Source organism: Strongylocentrotus purpuratus, unplaced genomic scaffold (assembly GCF_000002235.5).
Source record: "Strongylocentrotus purpuratus isolate Spur 01 unplaced genomic scaffold, Spur_5.0 spur5_contig_842, whole genome shotgun sequence".
NCBI classification, from domain to species: domain Eukaryota; kingdom Metazoa; phylum Echinodermata; class Echinoidea; order Camarodonta; family Strongylocentrotidae; genus Strongylocentrotus; species Strongylocentrotus purpuratus.
The window spans coordinates 130150-149044 of NW_022145549.1; the positions used below are offsets into that span (position 1 = coordinate 130150).

At 40.7% G+C, this 18895-nt stretch overlaps 1 protein-coding gene across 3 annotated transcripts; it reads left to right on the forward strand.

Annotated features, from left to right (window-relative positions):
* The first annotated feature begins 4362 nt into the window (after positions 1 to 4362).
* LOC115925466 lies at positions 4363 to 18863 on the forward strand. Of its 3 annotated transcripts, XM_030989366.1 has the most exons (7): positions 4365 to 4608; positions 12454 to 12600; positions 13191 to 13357; positions 14437 to 14544; positions 15762 to 15908; positions 16596 to 16807; positions 17340 to 18863. In XM_030989366.1, the coding sequence occupies exons 1-7, from the start codon at positions 4539 to 4541 to the stop codon at positions 18838 to 18840; spliced, it is 2352 nt and encodes a 783-aa protein (XP_030845226.1). In that variant the 5' UTR covers positions 4365 to 4538; the 3' UTR covers positions 18841 to 18863. The 3 variants fall into 3 exon arrangements, with proteins under 3 accessions (XP_030845230.1, XP_030845236.1, XP_030845226.1); XM_030989370.1 differs by lacking the exon at positions 14437 to 14544 and having other exon boundaries at positions 4363 to 4608; XM_030989376.1 differs by lacking the exon at positions 12454 to 12600 and having other exon boundaries at positions 4364 to 4608.
* The last annotated feature ends 32 nt before the right edge of the window (positions 18864 to 18895 follow it).

Below are 18895 nucleotides of genomic sequence, written 5' to 3' on the forward strand. Positions count from 1 at the left end.
TCCTTGTTTGAATTCAGTTTCCTCCCGCCCGCGCGAAGCGCGGAAGCTTTGATCTTTCTTTAATTGTTAGAGAAAGAAGACGATTTGTTGTACCATTCTCGACTCTTAATCCTTGTTTGCATTCAGCCCCCCCACCTCCCGCGCGAAGCACGGAAACTTTGGCCTTTCATAGTTTAATGAAATTATTAGAGAAAGATGATTCGTTCCATTTTCGACTCTTAATTAATCCTTCTCTGAATTGAGTTCCTCGCCCCCCCCCCCCTCCCGCGCGAAGCGCGGAAGCTTTGACGTTTCATTTAATTATAAGGGAAAGGACATGATTCTTTGTACTATTCTCGACTCTTAATTCTTGTCTGAATTCAGTTTTTCTCCGCCCGCGCGTAGCGCGTAAGCTTTGACAGTTCGTTACATTATTAGAGGAAGAAGACGAATCGTTGTACCATTCTCGTCTCTTAATCCTTGTTTGAATTCAGTTTTCCCCCTCCCGCGCGAAGCGCGGAAGCTTTGACGTTTCATTAATTATTAGAGAAAGAAGAAGATTTGTTGTACCATTCTCGACTCTTAAACTTGACTGAATTCAGCCCCCCCCCTCCCGCGCGAAGCACAGAAACTTTGGCCTTTCATAGTTTAATGAAATTATTAGAGAAAGATAATTCGTTGTTCCATTTTCGACTCTAAATTAATCCCTTTCTGAATTGAGTTCCTCCCCCCCCCCCCCATCCCGCACAGTAGGGAGCACTTTTTTTTTTGGTCCTCGAAAATTTTTCAATTTGCACCCCCCCTTGGGCGCCAGGGGGGGGCCCAACCCCCCAAAAAAGGTGATTTTACATGATTTTTTTTTCTCAAAGGGGGGGGGGGGACCCAGGCCCCCCGCGCCCCCCTTGGATCCGCTACTGATTAGGTTAGTAGAAATGAATGGGAAAAAAAGATATATTACACCAACCATTGATAAATCACGGCCGGGAGCGTCATAATATTTTATTATGCATAGTTTTGTGTTATCGGGCGACGGCCGGGGCGTAGCGACCAAGCGAGATTTTGCAATGTTGAAATTATGCATTCTAGAAAATTCCGTTATATTTCTTTCTAGCTATATTTCTAAATTTCCTGGGGGACGTGTCTCCCTATCGGGCCCAGGATTGCCGCCCCTGTCCATGATTACTACCAACATGAGTTCAAATACAAGCACAGGCGAGTTGGTATGAGCTGAATCCAAATGAAGGGCAAAATAAGAGTTATGAAGCGGCCCTACCGTTAATTTAAAATTTGACTGTTGAGTATATAGCTTCTAGACATCCAAAATAATTGTGCCCTTTTCAAATTTGTCACTAAAGAGTGATGACCTTTGTAGCGCAGGGGCTGTTATTTACGTTTAACTTTGAATCCTCGGCTCGAGATTTTATGCGGCCGGCCGGGCCCCCTCTATTCAATAACGTTTGCCAAGCCTTCTGGAATGACCCCAAACCTCCATATTACAGTTTTCCCTTATTCGTCGTTACTGTCACTTAGCGCCATTCCCTTGTCTAATTCCCCTTTCTCACTGACTTTTCTCTCCCCCCCCCCCCCCCCCCCCAATCAGTATAGAGTACGCGCATGTATGTACCCTCTCTTTGAAAGCACCCCTCTATATCCGGTGTAAGTCAGTACAGGCCGGATTTTTGTGTATTACGGGCCGGACTCTGTTGCGTGAAAAGTAACTCTTTATCGGAAATTCTGGGAACACAAATTCGGTCCCTCCGACCCCGGAGTGGGAGGGAGGGGGGGGGGGGGGGGGAAGGGACTTGGGCTTTCTTCTTTTTCTTTTCTTTTCTCTTTTCTCTTCCCTTTTCTTTTCCCTTCTCCTTTCTTTTCTCTTCTCCTTTTTTTCTTCTCCTTTTTTTCTTCTCCTCTTCTCCTTTCTTTTCTCTCTTCTTTTCTTCCTTCTTTTTTCTTCCTTTTTTTGCGCCGCCAATAGGGGGGGGGGGGGCCGCGGCCGTTTCGGCCCCCCCCCTGGATCCGCCACTGCATTACATTTATATACACTAAACTCATTATAATTTGACAAATAATAGCTTTGCAATTATGTTCATTCTTTATGGGATGTCGTCTGCTTGGGCAGTATTGGTCCCTGTTGTGACGTCATTAAAACATCGTTATTTTTCTGGCGAATCTCTCGTATATCCCAGCTGCTATGGAGTTGGTTGTATTTTTATTTTTATAAATCACCCGATATATAGCTGACCTCAAACATGTACGATGGCCATCTGTAAGCTTACCAGTTTCTAATCATACATTAGTTGACATATTTGTGATTTTCTTTGAATTTCACCTTTAAAATTTAATGAAACGTCAAAGCTTCCGCGCTTTGCGCGGGAGGGGGGGGGGCTCAATTCAGACAAGGATTAAGAGTCGAGAATGAAACAACGAATCATCTTCTTTATCTAATAATTAATGAAAGGTCAAAGCTTTCACGCTTCGCGCGGGAGAGGGGGGGGGGGGGGGAGGGAACTGCATTTAAACAAGGATTAAGAGTCGAGAATGTTACAACGAATCGTTTTCTTTCTTTAATAATTTAATGAAACGTCAAAGCTTTAGCGTTTCGCGCGGGAGGGCAAAAACTGAATTCAAACAAGGCTTAAGAGTCTAGAACGGTACAACGAATAGTCTTCTTACTCTAATAATTTAATGAAACGTCAAAGCTTCCGCGCTTTGCGCGGGAGGGGGAAAACTGAATTCAGACAAGGAATACGAGTTGAGAATGGTACAACAAATCGTCTTCTTTCTCTAATAATTTAATGAAACGTCAAAGCTTCGGCGCTTCGCGCGGGAGAGGGAAACTGAATTCAGACAAGGATTAAGAGTCTAGAACGGTACAATGAATAGTCTTCTTTCTCTATAATAATTTAATAAAATGTTAAAGCTTTCACGGACGCTTCGCGCGGGAGAGGGGGGGGGGGGGAGGGAACTGCATTTAAACAAGGATTAAGAGTCGAGAATGTTACAACGAATCGTTTTCTTTCTTTTAAAAATTTAATGAAACGTCAAAGCTTCCGCGTTTCGCACGGGAGGGCAAAAACTGAATTCAAACAAGGATTAAGAGTCTAGAACGGTACAACGAATAGTCTTCTTTCTCTAATAATTAATGAAAGGTTAAATTAGCTTCCACGCTTCGCGCGGGAGGGGGGGGGGGGAGAGAATACTGCATTTAAACAAGGATTAAGAGTCGAGAATGTTACAACGAATCGTCTTCTTTCTCTAATAATTTAATGAAACGTCAAAGCTTCCGCGCTTCGCGCGGGAGAGGGAAACTGAATTCAGACAAGGATTAAGAGTCTAGAACGGTACAACGAATCATCTTTCTCTAATAATTTCAATTTAAACTATAAAAGGTCAAAGCTTCAGCGCTTTGCGCGGGAGGGGGAAATACTGAATGCAAAAAAGGAATACGAGTCGAGAATGATACAACAAATCCTTTCTCTAATAATTTAATGAAACGTCAAAGCTTCCGTGCTTCGCGCGGGAGGGGGAAAACTGAATTCAGACAAGGAATACGAGTCGAGAATGGTACAAAAAAAATCGTCTTCTCTCTCTAATTATAAAAGAAAGGTCAAATTAGCTTCCGCGCTTCGCGCGTAAGGGGGGGGGGGGGGGGGGGGGGGGGGTGGCAGCGAGCTGCCCGAATATGAGTTTTTGATATCTTTTCTCGTTTATTTTGGTAATAAATAACACTTTCACAATATATGCTCAAATTGTTGCTCGCTCGCTTCGCTCACTAGCCGAGTTGTGAAACCAGAAAATTACTTTTACGGGCAAGAGGCTATAGCCCCCCCCCCCGATGGAATGTCAACAATTGTACTAGCTGCTATGGTGCTTCTAATATATGACCTTGCTGCTCAATTTTCAAATTTCCGGATCCATGGATCCGCGCCTGTCAATGGGTATACCCATATTGTTTCACTTTCCATATACTCCATTAAATTGCCAATTGCATTGGGATTCAATGGGGATTCAATTGGATTTTCGTATAGGCCCTATAATCACATAATTTTGACACATTATATGCAGTCTTCTTTGTAAAATAATTTAGGTCAACCCTGCAATCTGAATCTGACATTCCTTTGTTTTCTTTTTATCTTAAAATTCGGCACAATTGCAAAATTTGCAATAAAAATTTGACATTTGAGTCTTTTTTCTGTAAAATAAAAAAAATGGGCGCATGCGCGTGATAACTAACAAATTTGATGGAAAAACACATGACAAAAATGAAATGTTCGAAAGCTTGTCTTCTACTTTTCCCTGCATGTCTAAACATTAAAATCTGACAATTTCATCTTATATTTACTGAAAAATCCTACAAAAAAATGTCCAAAAGTTTCATAATATCATAAACCTTTCAAATTAAACGTTCACAAATAAATAACATTGTACATTTACATCGATCATGATCATCGTTTAATATTTAATTTTAAACGACTTGGCTTGAGGTCACAATATGTGTAGGTTCTCGAGAAAACAGGTACGAGAAAACAGGCGCTTTAAGTTTAACATTAACGTTAGAGATGACTTCTCCCGATCATAATGAACCAGGAGCCATGGAAACTTATCTGGAAGCTATACAACACAACAGAGGTACCGTAGATTAATGAGCATTGATCATCGTGAAATAAAATAGCACCAAGTACTAGCTGCACATGATACACTGCACTGATTGATAGAGGTCTACACCGATATAGTGTACAGGTCTAGACTAGTATTGTACAGCTGTACCATGTGTACGGCGGCGCGATGGTTCGCTTTGTGACGCTCTTCAAGAGCGTTTCTATATATGCAGTAGATCTACACGTGTGTTCATTACAAGTGCGTGCAAACGCACTAACGAACGAGTACTTTATACTAGATTTGCACGTTCATAAGTGGACTGCGACGTATGCGGTCATTTTTAAGCAGGGTTAACGAGGCACGCTGACTGTTGTTCGTTACCTTAAGGCTTTAGGTAGGGAGGCCAATGCCCAAATCTAACTTTTAATTACTAATTTGTTTATACTAAAACTAAGATTAAAAGAAAGCATTTACTTTCACTAAGAAAATCCACCCATCTGCCGACTCCAGAAGTTCCATCAAATAGGAGATATCCAGCTAGAGTAGAGTCTCCGGTTTGCGGCATAGCCCGGTTTGCGGCCAGGGGTATCACTTTTCAAAATAAAATAAAAATGACTCGATAATAATCATTGAAACCTAGGAGTCTACCATGGATTCCCCGGTAAGTTCTGCGCTGCCGAAAACGTCCGTAGCAGATGCTCCTGTCGGTACGGAGTATCCGTCAGCGATGTCGGAAATCTACGGCACCAGTCGGCGATGAAAATTCCAGCAGGTGCTTACTTGTAAGTTAAGAGATCGAGGCATGACTAGATCAATATTGTAGCTCTATTTGTCCGATATTTGTCCGATTGGAGGTGAAATTTGATGTTTTTGTGGAAGTATGATGGCTGTGGTCTGTCTCCTATCGCAGATATTTTGATTGTGCCACCGCATGGCCAGTTGCATGGGGTGGCCGCAAACCGGCACGAAATTACGTGATTTTCTGGTTTGCGGCGGGGGGTGTTAATACACACATAACATGCGGGATCGTGTATGATGGTATGTGTGCTGATGTGTGTACCCGCTGTGACCCAATAGTTTCTAGTAGTACGTACCCCCGTATGGGATGATCCATTCAGTAAAAAGGTGAAATTGTTTAAAACTTGAAAAATTTACCGTAGCAACAGATAAACATGAGAATTTGGGTTACCCGTAGTAATTTGGTATATGCTTTGATCGTGACGTAGCGCATAAAGCTTTGTGACGTACGCGTGCCGCAAACCGGGTTACGCACGGCCGCCCACCGGGCAACTTTTACGTCTTCTAAAGTGGACAGTACTGACCACGCTGTGGGTCAGTTACGTTATTTGTGCCTTCTATTCAATAACTAAATATATGAACTCTCCATTGACGGTATTGAAGCATTCTGTGAGTAACTGCATAAAAAATAAAATCGGCAATTCGCACTGGACGGCCGCACACCGGAGCCGCTACTCTAGTTCCTATGAGGTTCCTTCTACGCCTTTCCGTACGTAAGAGCCTTGAAACAATTATATTTCATGTCGCAAAGTTACGTTCATAATTAGACAGGCCCGAGGGACAAAGTTCATGATGAAGTTTAAAACTTCGCGCGAAAGTGCAATCACTCAACAGCGGCTAGCCTTGAATCGGTCGCACACGTACACACCTTCTTCTTCTTAGTTGATCCCACCACCGACACAGGCAAGCCCCGATGCAGGCTGAAGTCCAGCCATCAATGTGCGAACGAGCAAGTGTGCGCCTGTAAAATGGCGACTGGCTGGAATGCTCCCCAGGGAGTGGAAAATGTGCACACATTGTGTGCGGGTAAGCCTGAATCCGATGACTGGGGTAATAATATATCTGTAAAGCGCTTAGGTACATCGTTGGATCGGTGTATTGAGCGCTATATAAAAAACCGGATTATTATTATTATTATTATTATTACATCTTCTACTACTACGAGCCGAAGACGATGGTTCAAAAATGAAGAATAGAAATATATATAATTCATTGATATTTACCTTAGATGTGCATTCCAATAATTTGATTTCCTCATGAGTATTCCTTATTATCAACGATCGAGAAGTTACGAGGTCCAATTAACATCCATCTTGCAGCGAACACAATCGCGCACATCCATGCATGCAACGTACGTGTACTAATATTTCTCTCACACTCTCTCTCTCTCTCTCTCCCTTTCGCTATACGTAACATACTATCATACAACACACACCTTCAAATCATGGCTTTCATTTCAATTCTCAATTGGAGTATAGACTGCTCACGTAGACTTTTTTTTTTTACTGAAATATCTTTTTTAACACTTCTCATACATTACTGCACGACACTTGTATCTAGTGCTGTGAGAATAAGGTACTAGGGTCTATAAATAAGACTACGCTTTGCGCACGATCTGACCGGAGCTCAGATTATGTCGCAATACCCTTTATTTTTGGCGCGAACAATGACGTCACTGTTCACTGTTTTCCTTCTCATTTTGAGATGGATGTAGCTATAGGGCTCAAACCAACGCACGATTGACAGAAACATCGTACTCTATCTACTTTCGAATGTTCAGTTTGTAAAAATCTGTATTTAAAAAGATATAATCTTTTTCTTCATATTTTCTAGTTGTTAGAAGTGGCAATTGTGAACATCTGAAATGTTGATCTCTATCAAAAGTTCTTTACTCAAAACGGATCCCATATTTTTAGGGTCTACCTTCTGCCAATGAGAAGGTTTTTAGTGAGCAAACCTCTACGCCCTCTAGGATTTTCTTAGTCGGTGGTGCGAGTGCGTCAAGGTCGTCTGCAACCACAATTATTGAATTAAAAAACGTCAAAATCTGCAAGATTGTCAACAAATGGTGAAAGACTGTTACAGATCCGTGATTATAGGTATGTTGTGAAATGTATAATTGTATTTTCTTTTCTTATTTTCTTCAATTTTTATTTTTACATCATTTTTTTCCCTTTGCTAATTTTTTGAAGTGGGCGACGAGCGCACAAATCGTAAGTGTAGAAGCCTTACGCCCGGGCATTGGCCTCCCTACTTTAGGCTTTACGATTTTACACAACTACGACTCTCGCTTAGCATGCTTAGTCTAGTCATTAGTGAGCGCGAAACTCTATCGAATAGCTTAAGATATAACACCAAATTCGGTGCATGGCACTGTTCTCAAAAATTATGCTGCAACAGATTAGAGTTGCATAAATAAAATGTGTTCATTTTATGAATTATTCTGCTTAAACACCATAAACTCCACATCAACCAGCACATTCAGGAAGGCCATTGACAGAGCCTTCTAAATACCCCCGCGCCCTCTCTCTCAACCGAAGGGCTTATGCCCAGTAGGGCCCTGCATCGTACACATCCAGATCCAGATCCAGATAGTGAGCGCGAATTTCGTTCGAAAAGCTAAAGATTCAACGCACCGAATTCGGTGCATGGGACTGATCTCGAAAATTATGCTGCAACAAATTGGCGATACACAAATAAAATGTGTTCATTTTATGAATTATTCTGCAACAATTTTGATTTAAGGGAAATTACAGACACGAAAATGTGTTAATTTAAGAGAATTCATGCTTCCACCACTCTCCGGTTCTAGAATCAGGTCAATTGGGTCCATTTTGTTACTTCAATGTGATGTTTCGTGCCTACAAAAGATTGCTTACGAACATGTATCGTCACAGTTTGCGAACGACGGCAAAACAAGGGCAAACGCGTTCGAGAATTCTGATACGAACGATGAGCTCGTCGATGCGCATGCGCACTGCTTCAAAAGTGACCGCATACGTCGCAGTCCACTAGTGAACGTGCAAATCGAAAAGTCCCTACTTTAGATCTAGGCCTAGATCTAATTACCTGTCTTCACAGACTCTAATTTAAGACGTATATAAATAATGCCCACCTTCCTTCATTCATTCAAAATCCACTGCATGTGATCGTGTCATAATTTGCAGATATCAATCCAGGGCGCTTGTTCAGTACGGTATCCAAAATATGACCTGTAACTCCGGCGTGGAGATACCTAGATAGAGGTCTACTAAAACATACCCAAAATGAAGTAAATATTCATTAAATGTCCAAATAAAGATCATGAGTTAAAAGTTGTTATGTTTTTTACCTGTTTCGTGTCAATTTTCTTGCTATTTTTGGAGTATTTTTCTGAAAAACAATGATTTAATCACAGTAGACATGGTAGATTATTGTCCATGTACCTTCTGACAATATTTAGTACAACTAGCTGTTTGCGCCCGTTAAACAGGCGCTCTTTGCTGTGGCAGCCATTTTGCGTTTATCTCAGCCACATATCCATGGGGCGCTGCTACAAAAAATTTGAACATGTTTACATGTAATTGTTTGCGTCCATCTTGCGTACGCTCGGCGTAGTTGGTACGCAACTCTACCCCCGTGGACCCGAAGCCTACACTCAACTCGCTTTGATCCACTGATCCCCCCCCCCCCCCCCGTCCCCCACAACCCGTGGACCCCACGCCTACACTCAACTCGCTTCAAAACACCTGATCCCCCCCCACAACCCGTGGACCCCACGCCTACACTCAACTTGCTTTGATCTACCTGACCCCCCCCCCCACACTTTGAAAAATGTTTCACATGCATGTAACATGTAAGATGCAGATTTTTTTCTTTCCCCCCCACCCCCCCCCCCCCCCCCCCCCCCCCCCCCAACGATCTTATGGCACTTCGGCATGCACGCTGTTGTGTTCACATGTAGGCCTACTTCAATGAATGGATAGACATAAATAGCCGCATGGATGGATAGACATAATAAAGCATATAGTTGTACGAATATCGGCATGTTTGGCCCTTCATAGTCTCTTCGACTCTGCATAGCTCACTCACTCAGTCAAGCAGCCAGCGCAGCTACATGTAGAGTGCACTGCTCTACACACTGTATGCGTACGGCAGAGCTCTTGAAACTGAACAATGTTTTTCTCTGATTTTCTTGTGAAAAATTTCCTTTAATAAATGATAATCAAAACTCAGTTGCGTGCCAGAATAATCACAAAATAAGCTTTGATTTCATACCTCCATTCACGAAAACTATATAAAAATCCCGGCAATAATGATGGAAATGGGTCTTTAAGTTTGGACGTGGATGGGAAGACATCTGTTGCGCTGATTTTATTTATAGGCCTAGATGTAGATCTAATTGATTTCATCATGAAATAAGCTAATAAATATCAAATAAAGACTTGCTAATAAATATCAAATAAAGACTAAATGTATTCTCATTCAAATTAAATTTTAAATATTACATTTTAATTAGAATTAAAAGAATGGTAAAGATTACAATATCTAAAATATATCATACAAACACAGGAAAGAAAAAAAATTGTGACGGAGGCGGGATCGAACCTGTGCGTGCAAAAGGTGCAAAAGCTGCCGGTGAATCGAACGAAACTGGCACCTATACCGCTCGGCCATTTTTACTTCATGCTAAAGCATGAAATCGTGACGGATAAGTAGGACGTGCGGACCCATCGACGACGTCGACGATGACCGGGACGTCGCACCGCGCTTTGACACGGCCGAGCACCTGGAGCGAGACGCAAAGACTCCGAGACTCAAAATATCCTGTTCCTGTGTATAACTTTAAGGCACACTTTTTATTTTTGCCGACGGAAAAAAAGTGCGCCTTATACACAGAGATTTACTGTATGGTAAAACAGGTCACTCAAAGCTTTTACATTTTTTGAGGCACTTCTTGATCATTTTGAATCGCAATTTTTTTAGGGCTTCAATATATCACCATTTCACACACACTGATTACGAATAACACGTAGGGCCGTGCATCTCAGATTTGACATTGTTAAACGATCCTTTTAAAGCAGTCGATATCCCTTTTATATGCCAAAATCAAACAAAAATCTACCAAGAATTCTTACCTTACCGATATCCTTCTATCGAGTAAAGATTGGTTAAACATCACAGAAAATCTGAGAAACTGTCTGTTTATCACCGCAGAGATGCCAACCGTTACGGTTTTGCCGTATTTGTTACGGTTTTAGTGCCCTTGTTACGGCGTTACTGTAAACAATCAAAAGGTTACGGGGAAACGATAAATAAAAGTACATTATAGCGAATGCCGCCTTATCACATACATGTACTGTAGCTTCCGTACACAGCGCTGCATTCGCACGCATTTACTCATAAGTTCACTTAATTTGACTATACTGGATAGGCACTTTCGCGCATATGGTCCGTCCGCCGCCATCTTGTTTAATTCCGAAACAACACGGCCGCCGTTATTACTGTTTTGATACTAGTATGCTATGTGTGTTTTGGGGGAGCATGGTGGTACATGATCATGCGCTCAGCACCCGCAATACCCATTCAAAGTATAGTAGCGAAGACTTCGGTGATTCAGCGGGCGCATTGCAAGTGCAGTATACGGTGTGTTGTTGTTCATGATCGCCGGGCCTAGCGGCCTGGGCTGGTGTGCTGTGGTACTGGTGAGTGTACGTGTGCGTGTGTAGTTTACGAGTTCCGCCATTTCACTGTGGATTCGAATTTGCCATTCGACGCTTGAACAAGGTGTTTTCTTCCTGAATATTATCATGGATTCACTCAAAAGAACGAGTACCTGAGGAGGAGATCCTTTGACTGGAAACAGATTTTTAAAAACGTTTTTAGGCACATCTTTATTTTGGACTTAAAAATGGTAGGTTCGAAATGCAGTAAGAGTGATTGGGTGTTTGTGTACGTTTTGCGCGAAAATTATACTGCGATGTCTTGCGTTCCGGAAAGACCCCCATTTCTTACGGACAAATATGGTAAATGTTACTGACAGCCATCCTACATGTATAGGGTTGGCATCTCTGTCAACGCCAGAGAAATGACTGAAATTTTCGATCAGTTGGGAATCGCAGACAAAAAGCACTGTATGGTGTCCGCGCTCGCTCAAAGAACATATATCGCAGCAAAATATTATATTTTCCCAGTAACCAGAATTTTGAGGATCTCACTCTTGGACTATTAATGGGTTTTGGCATTTTTCATTTCTTTACGGAAATGGCTAAAATCACGACTCCAATTTCGACCAATCAGATGGCTGGATTTCTTTAGTGAGGTATATAACACCTGTTATTGGGTAAACACCCAAATGGTGCCAAATTGCACATGAGAGCCCACTTCTACATGTATGCAAGTTTTTCCGGGACTGGATCCGGCAAGTACACAAAGAAAGAGTATAATACATGTATATGTAGGTATGTACAGTATTGCTTGGAATAAAGTTGACAGTCTCACACTGTGTCACGCGTGAATGCATGCATTATCCCATAGACGTTGATGTGACTTGGTGGTAATGTGTCTAATTTATTTCAAGCAATACTGTACATGTAAGTGGAATACTGGACCATTAAAAACATATTTCATGTTAAATCTGGACAGAAATTGATAAAAAAAAGGTTGGTTCTCATTTCCCAAGAATTTGGCAATTTGCCCCCAAATATTATATTATTATCTTCATTTTTTTGTATTTTGGGGAGGGGGAGAAAACTCTGTATAATACAACAAGTTTGGTTGATTGGTGACAAGCGGAAGGTTGACTCCAGTGAAAAAAATACACGGGGCTCGGGGCAAATTAGCCCCCAAAATGCCCAAAAGAGCCCCTGAAAATCAGAAAAGAGCCCCCATGAATTTGCATAGAGTTCAATGCAAAACAAATTTGAGAATGTTATTTTCATGTAGACAAGCTTGAAAAGAAGCCCCCGAAAAATAAATATTAATTTTTTCCCTGGTTGACTCGACCTGCAAATATCAATTGAAGAGGGCTTCATCTTAATTATTTGCAAACATGAAAGGGAACCAACTTTTTTCTTTGATATTTCTGTACCATTTCAGTGTCAGATGGATTTGATGTAGAGTTGTCTCCTACGTTTGGCTATGTGAGTAATATAGAGAGTGCGGAGAGAGTTCGCAGACATTACCAACAAACGGTGGGCATCAAGTTTTCTACGTACAGGCAAAGCAAAGACTATGGAAAACAAGGTAAGATTTTGAAATGTCATTCTCTCTTGTGTCATGGACTCATAACGGTCAGATCTTATTATTTAATAGGCGTTGCTTGATACAGTGTGAACAATGATGTGTAGTTTTATACTAGAGCCCTTGGGATTTGATAAATTACTGTATACAGTATGGCAAAACTGGTGGTTTGTTTGTGGCGATTTACGATTTCGTATCTGATCAAGAGATGAATTTCAAGGTTTTTTAAACCTTATCACCATATAAATAACTGTGACTAGTATGCATCACAATAGGGAGATTAGTGACCAGATTTTGGGATTGTCAGGTCAAAGATCAAAGGTCATAAAGATCATATGGCATGTACTTTTTAACTTTTTTTTTCCCTCATGATATTTAACTGAGTTTGGCTGAGGCATATCGGAGACCCAGACGCATTTGTCTTGTTTTAAATTGTTTTTGAATAATATATAGATGTATATTTTGATAAATGATTCAACTCGAGACTTCTCATCTACAAGTACAATTGTAGGTGTTCATGTATTAAAGTTGTTGTGAAGTTACATTGTACAAAGAAATATTTTGTGAAACATACATATGCCTTGTTCTTTCAGATATTGAAACTGATCATCACAAAGTATGCTGGGAAGATAGCTCAAGGTTGCGTCAAGGTCACCTTGTATTTGACTATGTGCCGTACATAGTGATTGGTATCAAGATGTTAGATTGTCAGTACGGCAAGGATCGTCACATTGCTAGGAAGAAGCGTTCTCTCTCACAGGTCAGTCACAAATATGTATTTTCATATTTTCATATTCATATTTTTTTCATTTCCAACAGAAAGGTAAACAAAGATATTACATTTTTTTGATACATAATTCATTTTTTCAGGAAACTATACAAATTAACTTTGCACATAATAATATTATTACAAGAAATTCTTAATTTCTGAGGAAATGGGGTGGGGGGGGGGGGGGTCCACTAAAAAGCAGTGCTTGTAGTTTGTGGATCCCCCAGAAAAAGAAAAAAAAATATATATATATATATTGATCATAGTAGAACCCTAGAAGAAACAAACTAAAAAGTTGTACCAAATAAATAGACAAAGAAAACCAAAAAAATAATTGAAGACATTGTTTAACAATGTTTCCAGTTTTACAAATCTGAGATGCATGGCCCTCATGTTATCAGTGTCTTGATTATTTTGAAGCCCTACACAAATCAAAATGATCATGAAGTGCTTCAAAAAAGTAAAAATCTTTGAGTGACTGGTTATACTCATTTTCCCCAATAGACTGTGGTGTTATAAACAAACGTAAGGAAAACGGTTTTTGAAATTGGAAATTCCAATCATAAATATCTTGATAATCAAACATGTGATTGGCTTGTAAAAGTCATGGGGTGGTATTCCGGTAGCGCGTACTAAGTAAGGGCGTGCTTTAATAGATAGTTCACACTTTTATGGAGTGCCTGTTGTGAACTAATTTACCCTGAACAGATTATTTTAATCCTTCAATGAAAAGTGTCCAAAAAAATTAATTTTGCACTGAAATAGGAAGAAAAAGATAATATGAGTATACACTAAATTTCAACAAAGTCCTTGGTAGATTATCTTTGTCATGAATATTGAAGGAGGAAGATGAAACCTAGCATTCCATAGAAGTGCGAACGAAAATTCTTGTTTAGTCTGGACTTAGTCCCGGCTTAACTTAAGAGAATACCACCCATGGGATTTTTTTCTGACCTTCAGGTTTATAATTATGATTGCAGCATGAGCTAAATCCAGAATTTTGTTTCAGAATCTGAGACAAAGTCCCTTTAAACAAAAAGAGCACATTGTTTATCATTTCTGCTGTGTAGTTTGTGAGTGAAGATCATCACGGCAAGCGGAAACAGGTGACAGGCAAGAAGGTTGACTGTCCGGCTCAAATCGCTCTCAGAGATATCCTGAAATTTCCAAATTATGCAGTGAGTACAAAAAAAGAAAAGAAGGAAAACTAAAACATTATGTTGTCCAATATACCCTCAAAGCAGCAAGCTATGCTTAGGAAGAGTCTATATTATACATTGTCATTGAGGTAAATTAATACCTTACTTCATTTAGAAATTTCTGAGTCTTACTTGTCTATTGAGGAAACCCTAGGGAAACAAAATCCATGGCCACTATAGGTACAAGTCATGTACATGTGGGTGACCTTTATAGAGTGTTGGCCACTCACAGGTTTGACTCTTTTGTACAGTATATGCCTAAAAAGTTACATGTACATACAGTACAAGTACGATATTTAATAATAATAATAATAATAATAATATGTCTTGTTTACCCAGGGTAGCCTCATCAGTATTCATACTGTTCTCCCTGAGGGTCCTGCAATCATATTATTACCCCGGTCATTGGATTTAGGCTTACCTGCACACAATGTATGCAACATTATCCACTCCCTGGGTAGCATTCCAGCCAGGCGTCATTTTTACAAGTGCACACTTGCTAATCTAAGCACATTAGCTTTCGCATCCTACTGGGTACCCATTTAACACCTGGGTGGAGTATGGCAAATGTAGATCAATGTCCTGCCAAAGGGAGGACATTAGTGCCGCGGTTGGACTTGAACCGCGAACCTTTTGATCCACAGTCCGATGACATATCCACTCGTCCACGACACCTCTGAATATGAAAAAAGCTGAGATAACCTGATTGTATTCTCTCTTTCTCTATCTCCATCTTGGTGAGCTTGTAAACCTGCCCCAGCGGTTAGAAGAAAGTTCAATATATTTACATATATGCACACCCTAGTCAAACTAAAAAAGTATCAAACTAGCCCCAGTTACTTTGGCAGCTCGGCTACGACCAGGGTAATATGTGTAAAGCGCCATGAGCGTTAGAACCTGACGGATACCGGCGCTATATAAATAACCATATTATTTATTTATTTATTAAAATAGTGAAAAAACAGTACAGAATATATGTTTTTTGACTATTTTCAACTCTTAATATATTTTTAATGGGGGTACATGGCGCTGTTATAGGAGTAGATTTTGTTCAGAAAGTATCTAAATAAAAAGTGGAAAGAAATTAAAGGAAGAAAAAAATTGCAAGTGATATCTGGAACATAAATTTAATTTATCAAAATAATTAGACAATATGTTTAATAGTTGAATGTACTATTTTGATAATTTGTGTTTAGGTTGATATCAATACAGTTTGGAGGAGGAAAGTCATGTCAGAAAAGCTTAGGAAAAGCCTTTCTATGGGGTCAGAGGTGAAAGGGGAGAGACGTATCTACATCAAATTTCCAGAGGCCAGTGACCATAATGGGCATCAAATCAACTTTGTAAGTGAACATGTACAGTTTACTAATGGCTTGTTCAGATACTTGTTATGTATTTTGTTTTGCTAATTACAGAAGGGTGTCATGATTAGGTACATGTATTCATGGCAATGTTCCTGTGGCTCAGTGAAATGGGCCAGTGATTCTGTATGACATGCTTTTCAAAATAGTTGCAAGCATGAAAATAGGACTGCAAATCGAGGGGTCAGTGACGCAAAGACGCAACTCCTTTTTGGCCATTTTAGGAAAAAGTGGTTTACGTGTCACTGAGCGCTTGGGCCTTAAGGAGTTAAGTCTATGTTTCACTAGTCATTGACTTCAATGGGGTGTTGGGTGGAGTTTAGTCTTTGTATTTCCTGGAAAGCCCACATTTTCTGAGCATATTGATATTAAATGCTCATTTTGGCAACGTATGGAGTTGTGTCTCTGTGTCACTGAACCCTCGAAATGTACTTGGGCCGATTATTTCTGGTACCAAAGTGAAAAAAATAATAAAGTAGATCGGAGATGAAGGTTGCAAATTTTATATTAAACAAATGTACGTGGTTTTATATTGTGCTTGATGAACCGGTATTGAAGGTTTGGTTTCTTTTGAGAGATAGATGGAATGCATGAATGATATTGACACATGCATGTGTCAGCTGTTGTACATGGACTTTTGAATGACTTCTATACTGTTTGTATGTTCAGGATGTCGCAGAGGACAGTGTACTTCACCGACCAGACTCGGAACGTATAGCCCTAAGAATCATGGGTGATCTGCATGGAGCTACCGATGGGTCTGGAAGTAGATCAGAGATACATAGCGACAAAGATCAGCATCAGGAGCCTCAGGAGACACCAATTAATATTGAGTTTGCTGAGCAAGATCTAGGACATCAAGCACATCTAGCACTTTCCAGGTATGTACAGTCAAACCTGTCTATAGCGACCACCCAAGGGAAACACAAAAAGTGGCCTTTGTAGACAGGTGGTCTTTGTAGACAGGTTCCATTAGTAAATGATTCAATGAGAAACCATTTTCATCGGAAACAAAAAATGTGGCCTTCATATAGACAGGTGGTCGTTGTAGACAGGTAGTCATTAAAGCAGGTTTGACTGTACAACGTTCCTCAGGTATTACGTGGTCAAAATAAATGAAAAGTGCAAGAGCCGAAAAGCAAAATGAATGCAGAGCAGATGAACACAAAAAGTAGTAGTAACCTCCTTTCCTGGGGATAACTTGTTTGTTGACTTGATTTTATAATAATTTTTTTCGCGATTGATCGCTACGATCACCATGTGCAGTCAATCGCAAAAATCAGTTGTATATTCAATTGGTATAAAGCTCTATGTTAGTTATTGGACCCAGGTTGGTTTATTATTATCGTTGTAGATTGTTAATGTACATGGGGCTACTTCTAAAACTTACCTGTTTTTATTCATCTGTTTCAGGCAATCACCAGAAACATCAAGACAGAAAATAGATTCACTTCCATCAAGTCAGACCAGAGGTGATACACACCAAAGGATTCAATACGGAAGACAGATGATAGATTCACCTCAATCTAATCAGACTAGCAATGATATAAACCAAGCTATTCAATGCAGGAGACAGATGATAGATTCACCTCAATCTAATCAGACTAGCGGTGATACAAACCAAGCTATTCAATGCAGGAGACTACTTGATCAGCTGACCGAAGAGACCTTTAGCATTCAAGATTCATCCATCTTAGATGCTCTGCATCAGCAACTCGAGGGTGCTCTCCGGAATGTACAGAGAGCGAAACAGAAAAGGGTTGGGATCCCATCCAGACAGTCCTGTACAGATACTATGACACCAAGGCCACAAAGGAGAGAACCTTCGGATAGATGCACCTCCTGTACAGATACTATGACGCCAAAGCCACAGATGAGAGAACCTTCAGATAGATGCACCTCCTGTACAGATACTATGACGCCAAAGCCACAGACGGGAGAACCTTTAGATAGATTCACCTCCTGTACAGATACTATGACGCCAAAGCCACAGACGGGAGAACCTTCAGATAGATCTGAAGGCAACAAAGAACCTGTGAAGATACTCCCTGATACAACCAAGAGGAGTTGTTCATGCAAGGAAAGAAGCTGCAGGGTTTGTTCCACTGCAAAGAGAGCTGAGATCACCGAGGTTATCTGTGATGAACTAGGTTCAAACCAGACTGTGAGTAGCCGGATTATCAGGGAAGCACAGGCATTAATTCTTGACATGTTCCCTCTTCTGCATGGCTTTGAAGAAGTGACACTAGGTCAGCACCTTCTCTTCTCAGCAGCCCAGGGGGAGTTTGGACAGCTGATGCATGATGGGAAGGACCACTGGGTTTTTGTGACGTCTATTTCCTGTGATCCTGGGATGGTGAAGTACTATGATAGTATGGGTGCAGGAACGATTCCAGACATCATACGCAAGCAGATTGCATGTATTGTATGTTCACAGGACACCCAAATCTCAGTGGAAATCCAACCAGTTCAGCTTTCCAAGAATACAACTGATTGTGGTCTCTTTGCATTAGCCTTTGCCGCAAGTGTCCTCCATTCTGAAGATCCAGGATTGGTATGTTATGACATCACCTCCATGAGACGTCATCTGTATCAGTGCTTCAAGAAGCATTGTCTCAAACCTTTCCCAAAGACCAGTCAAACAGTTGAACGTACAGCCAAGAGGATGGTCAGCGTGGATGTGTTCTGCCTGTGTAGGATGCCATGGAATGCTATTACACATGAATCGAAGATGAAGATGGCACAATGTAGTATGTGTGGGGAATGGTGGCATTCCAATTGCTGTGGCATTCCCGATTCTACCCAAAGACCTACATGGAAGTGCCCTAGATGTGAAGATGTTCATTCTGCTGTATCTGCCCTCAACTCTCTGCAATCAGTAGTCTTCCCAAATGAAAACACATCTCACAGCTGACTAATGTTGTGATTCACCCTACAGCCTGGACGATGTTAGCCAGTAGAGGGCCACC

Coding starts and splice junctions, on each gene's coding strand:
- LOC115925466 (XM_030989366.1), top strand. CDS start 4,539: ATGACTTCTCCCGATCATAATGAACCAGGAGCCATGGAAACTTATCTG. Junction 15,909..16,595: donor ATGGGCATCAAATCAACTTT/GTAAGTGAACAT, acceptor TTGTATGTTCAG/GATGTCGCAGAGGACAGTGT. Junction 16,808..17,339: donor GCACATCTAGCACTTTCCAG/GTATGTACAGTC, acceptor CATCTGTTTCAG/GCAATCACCAGAAACATCAA.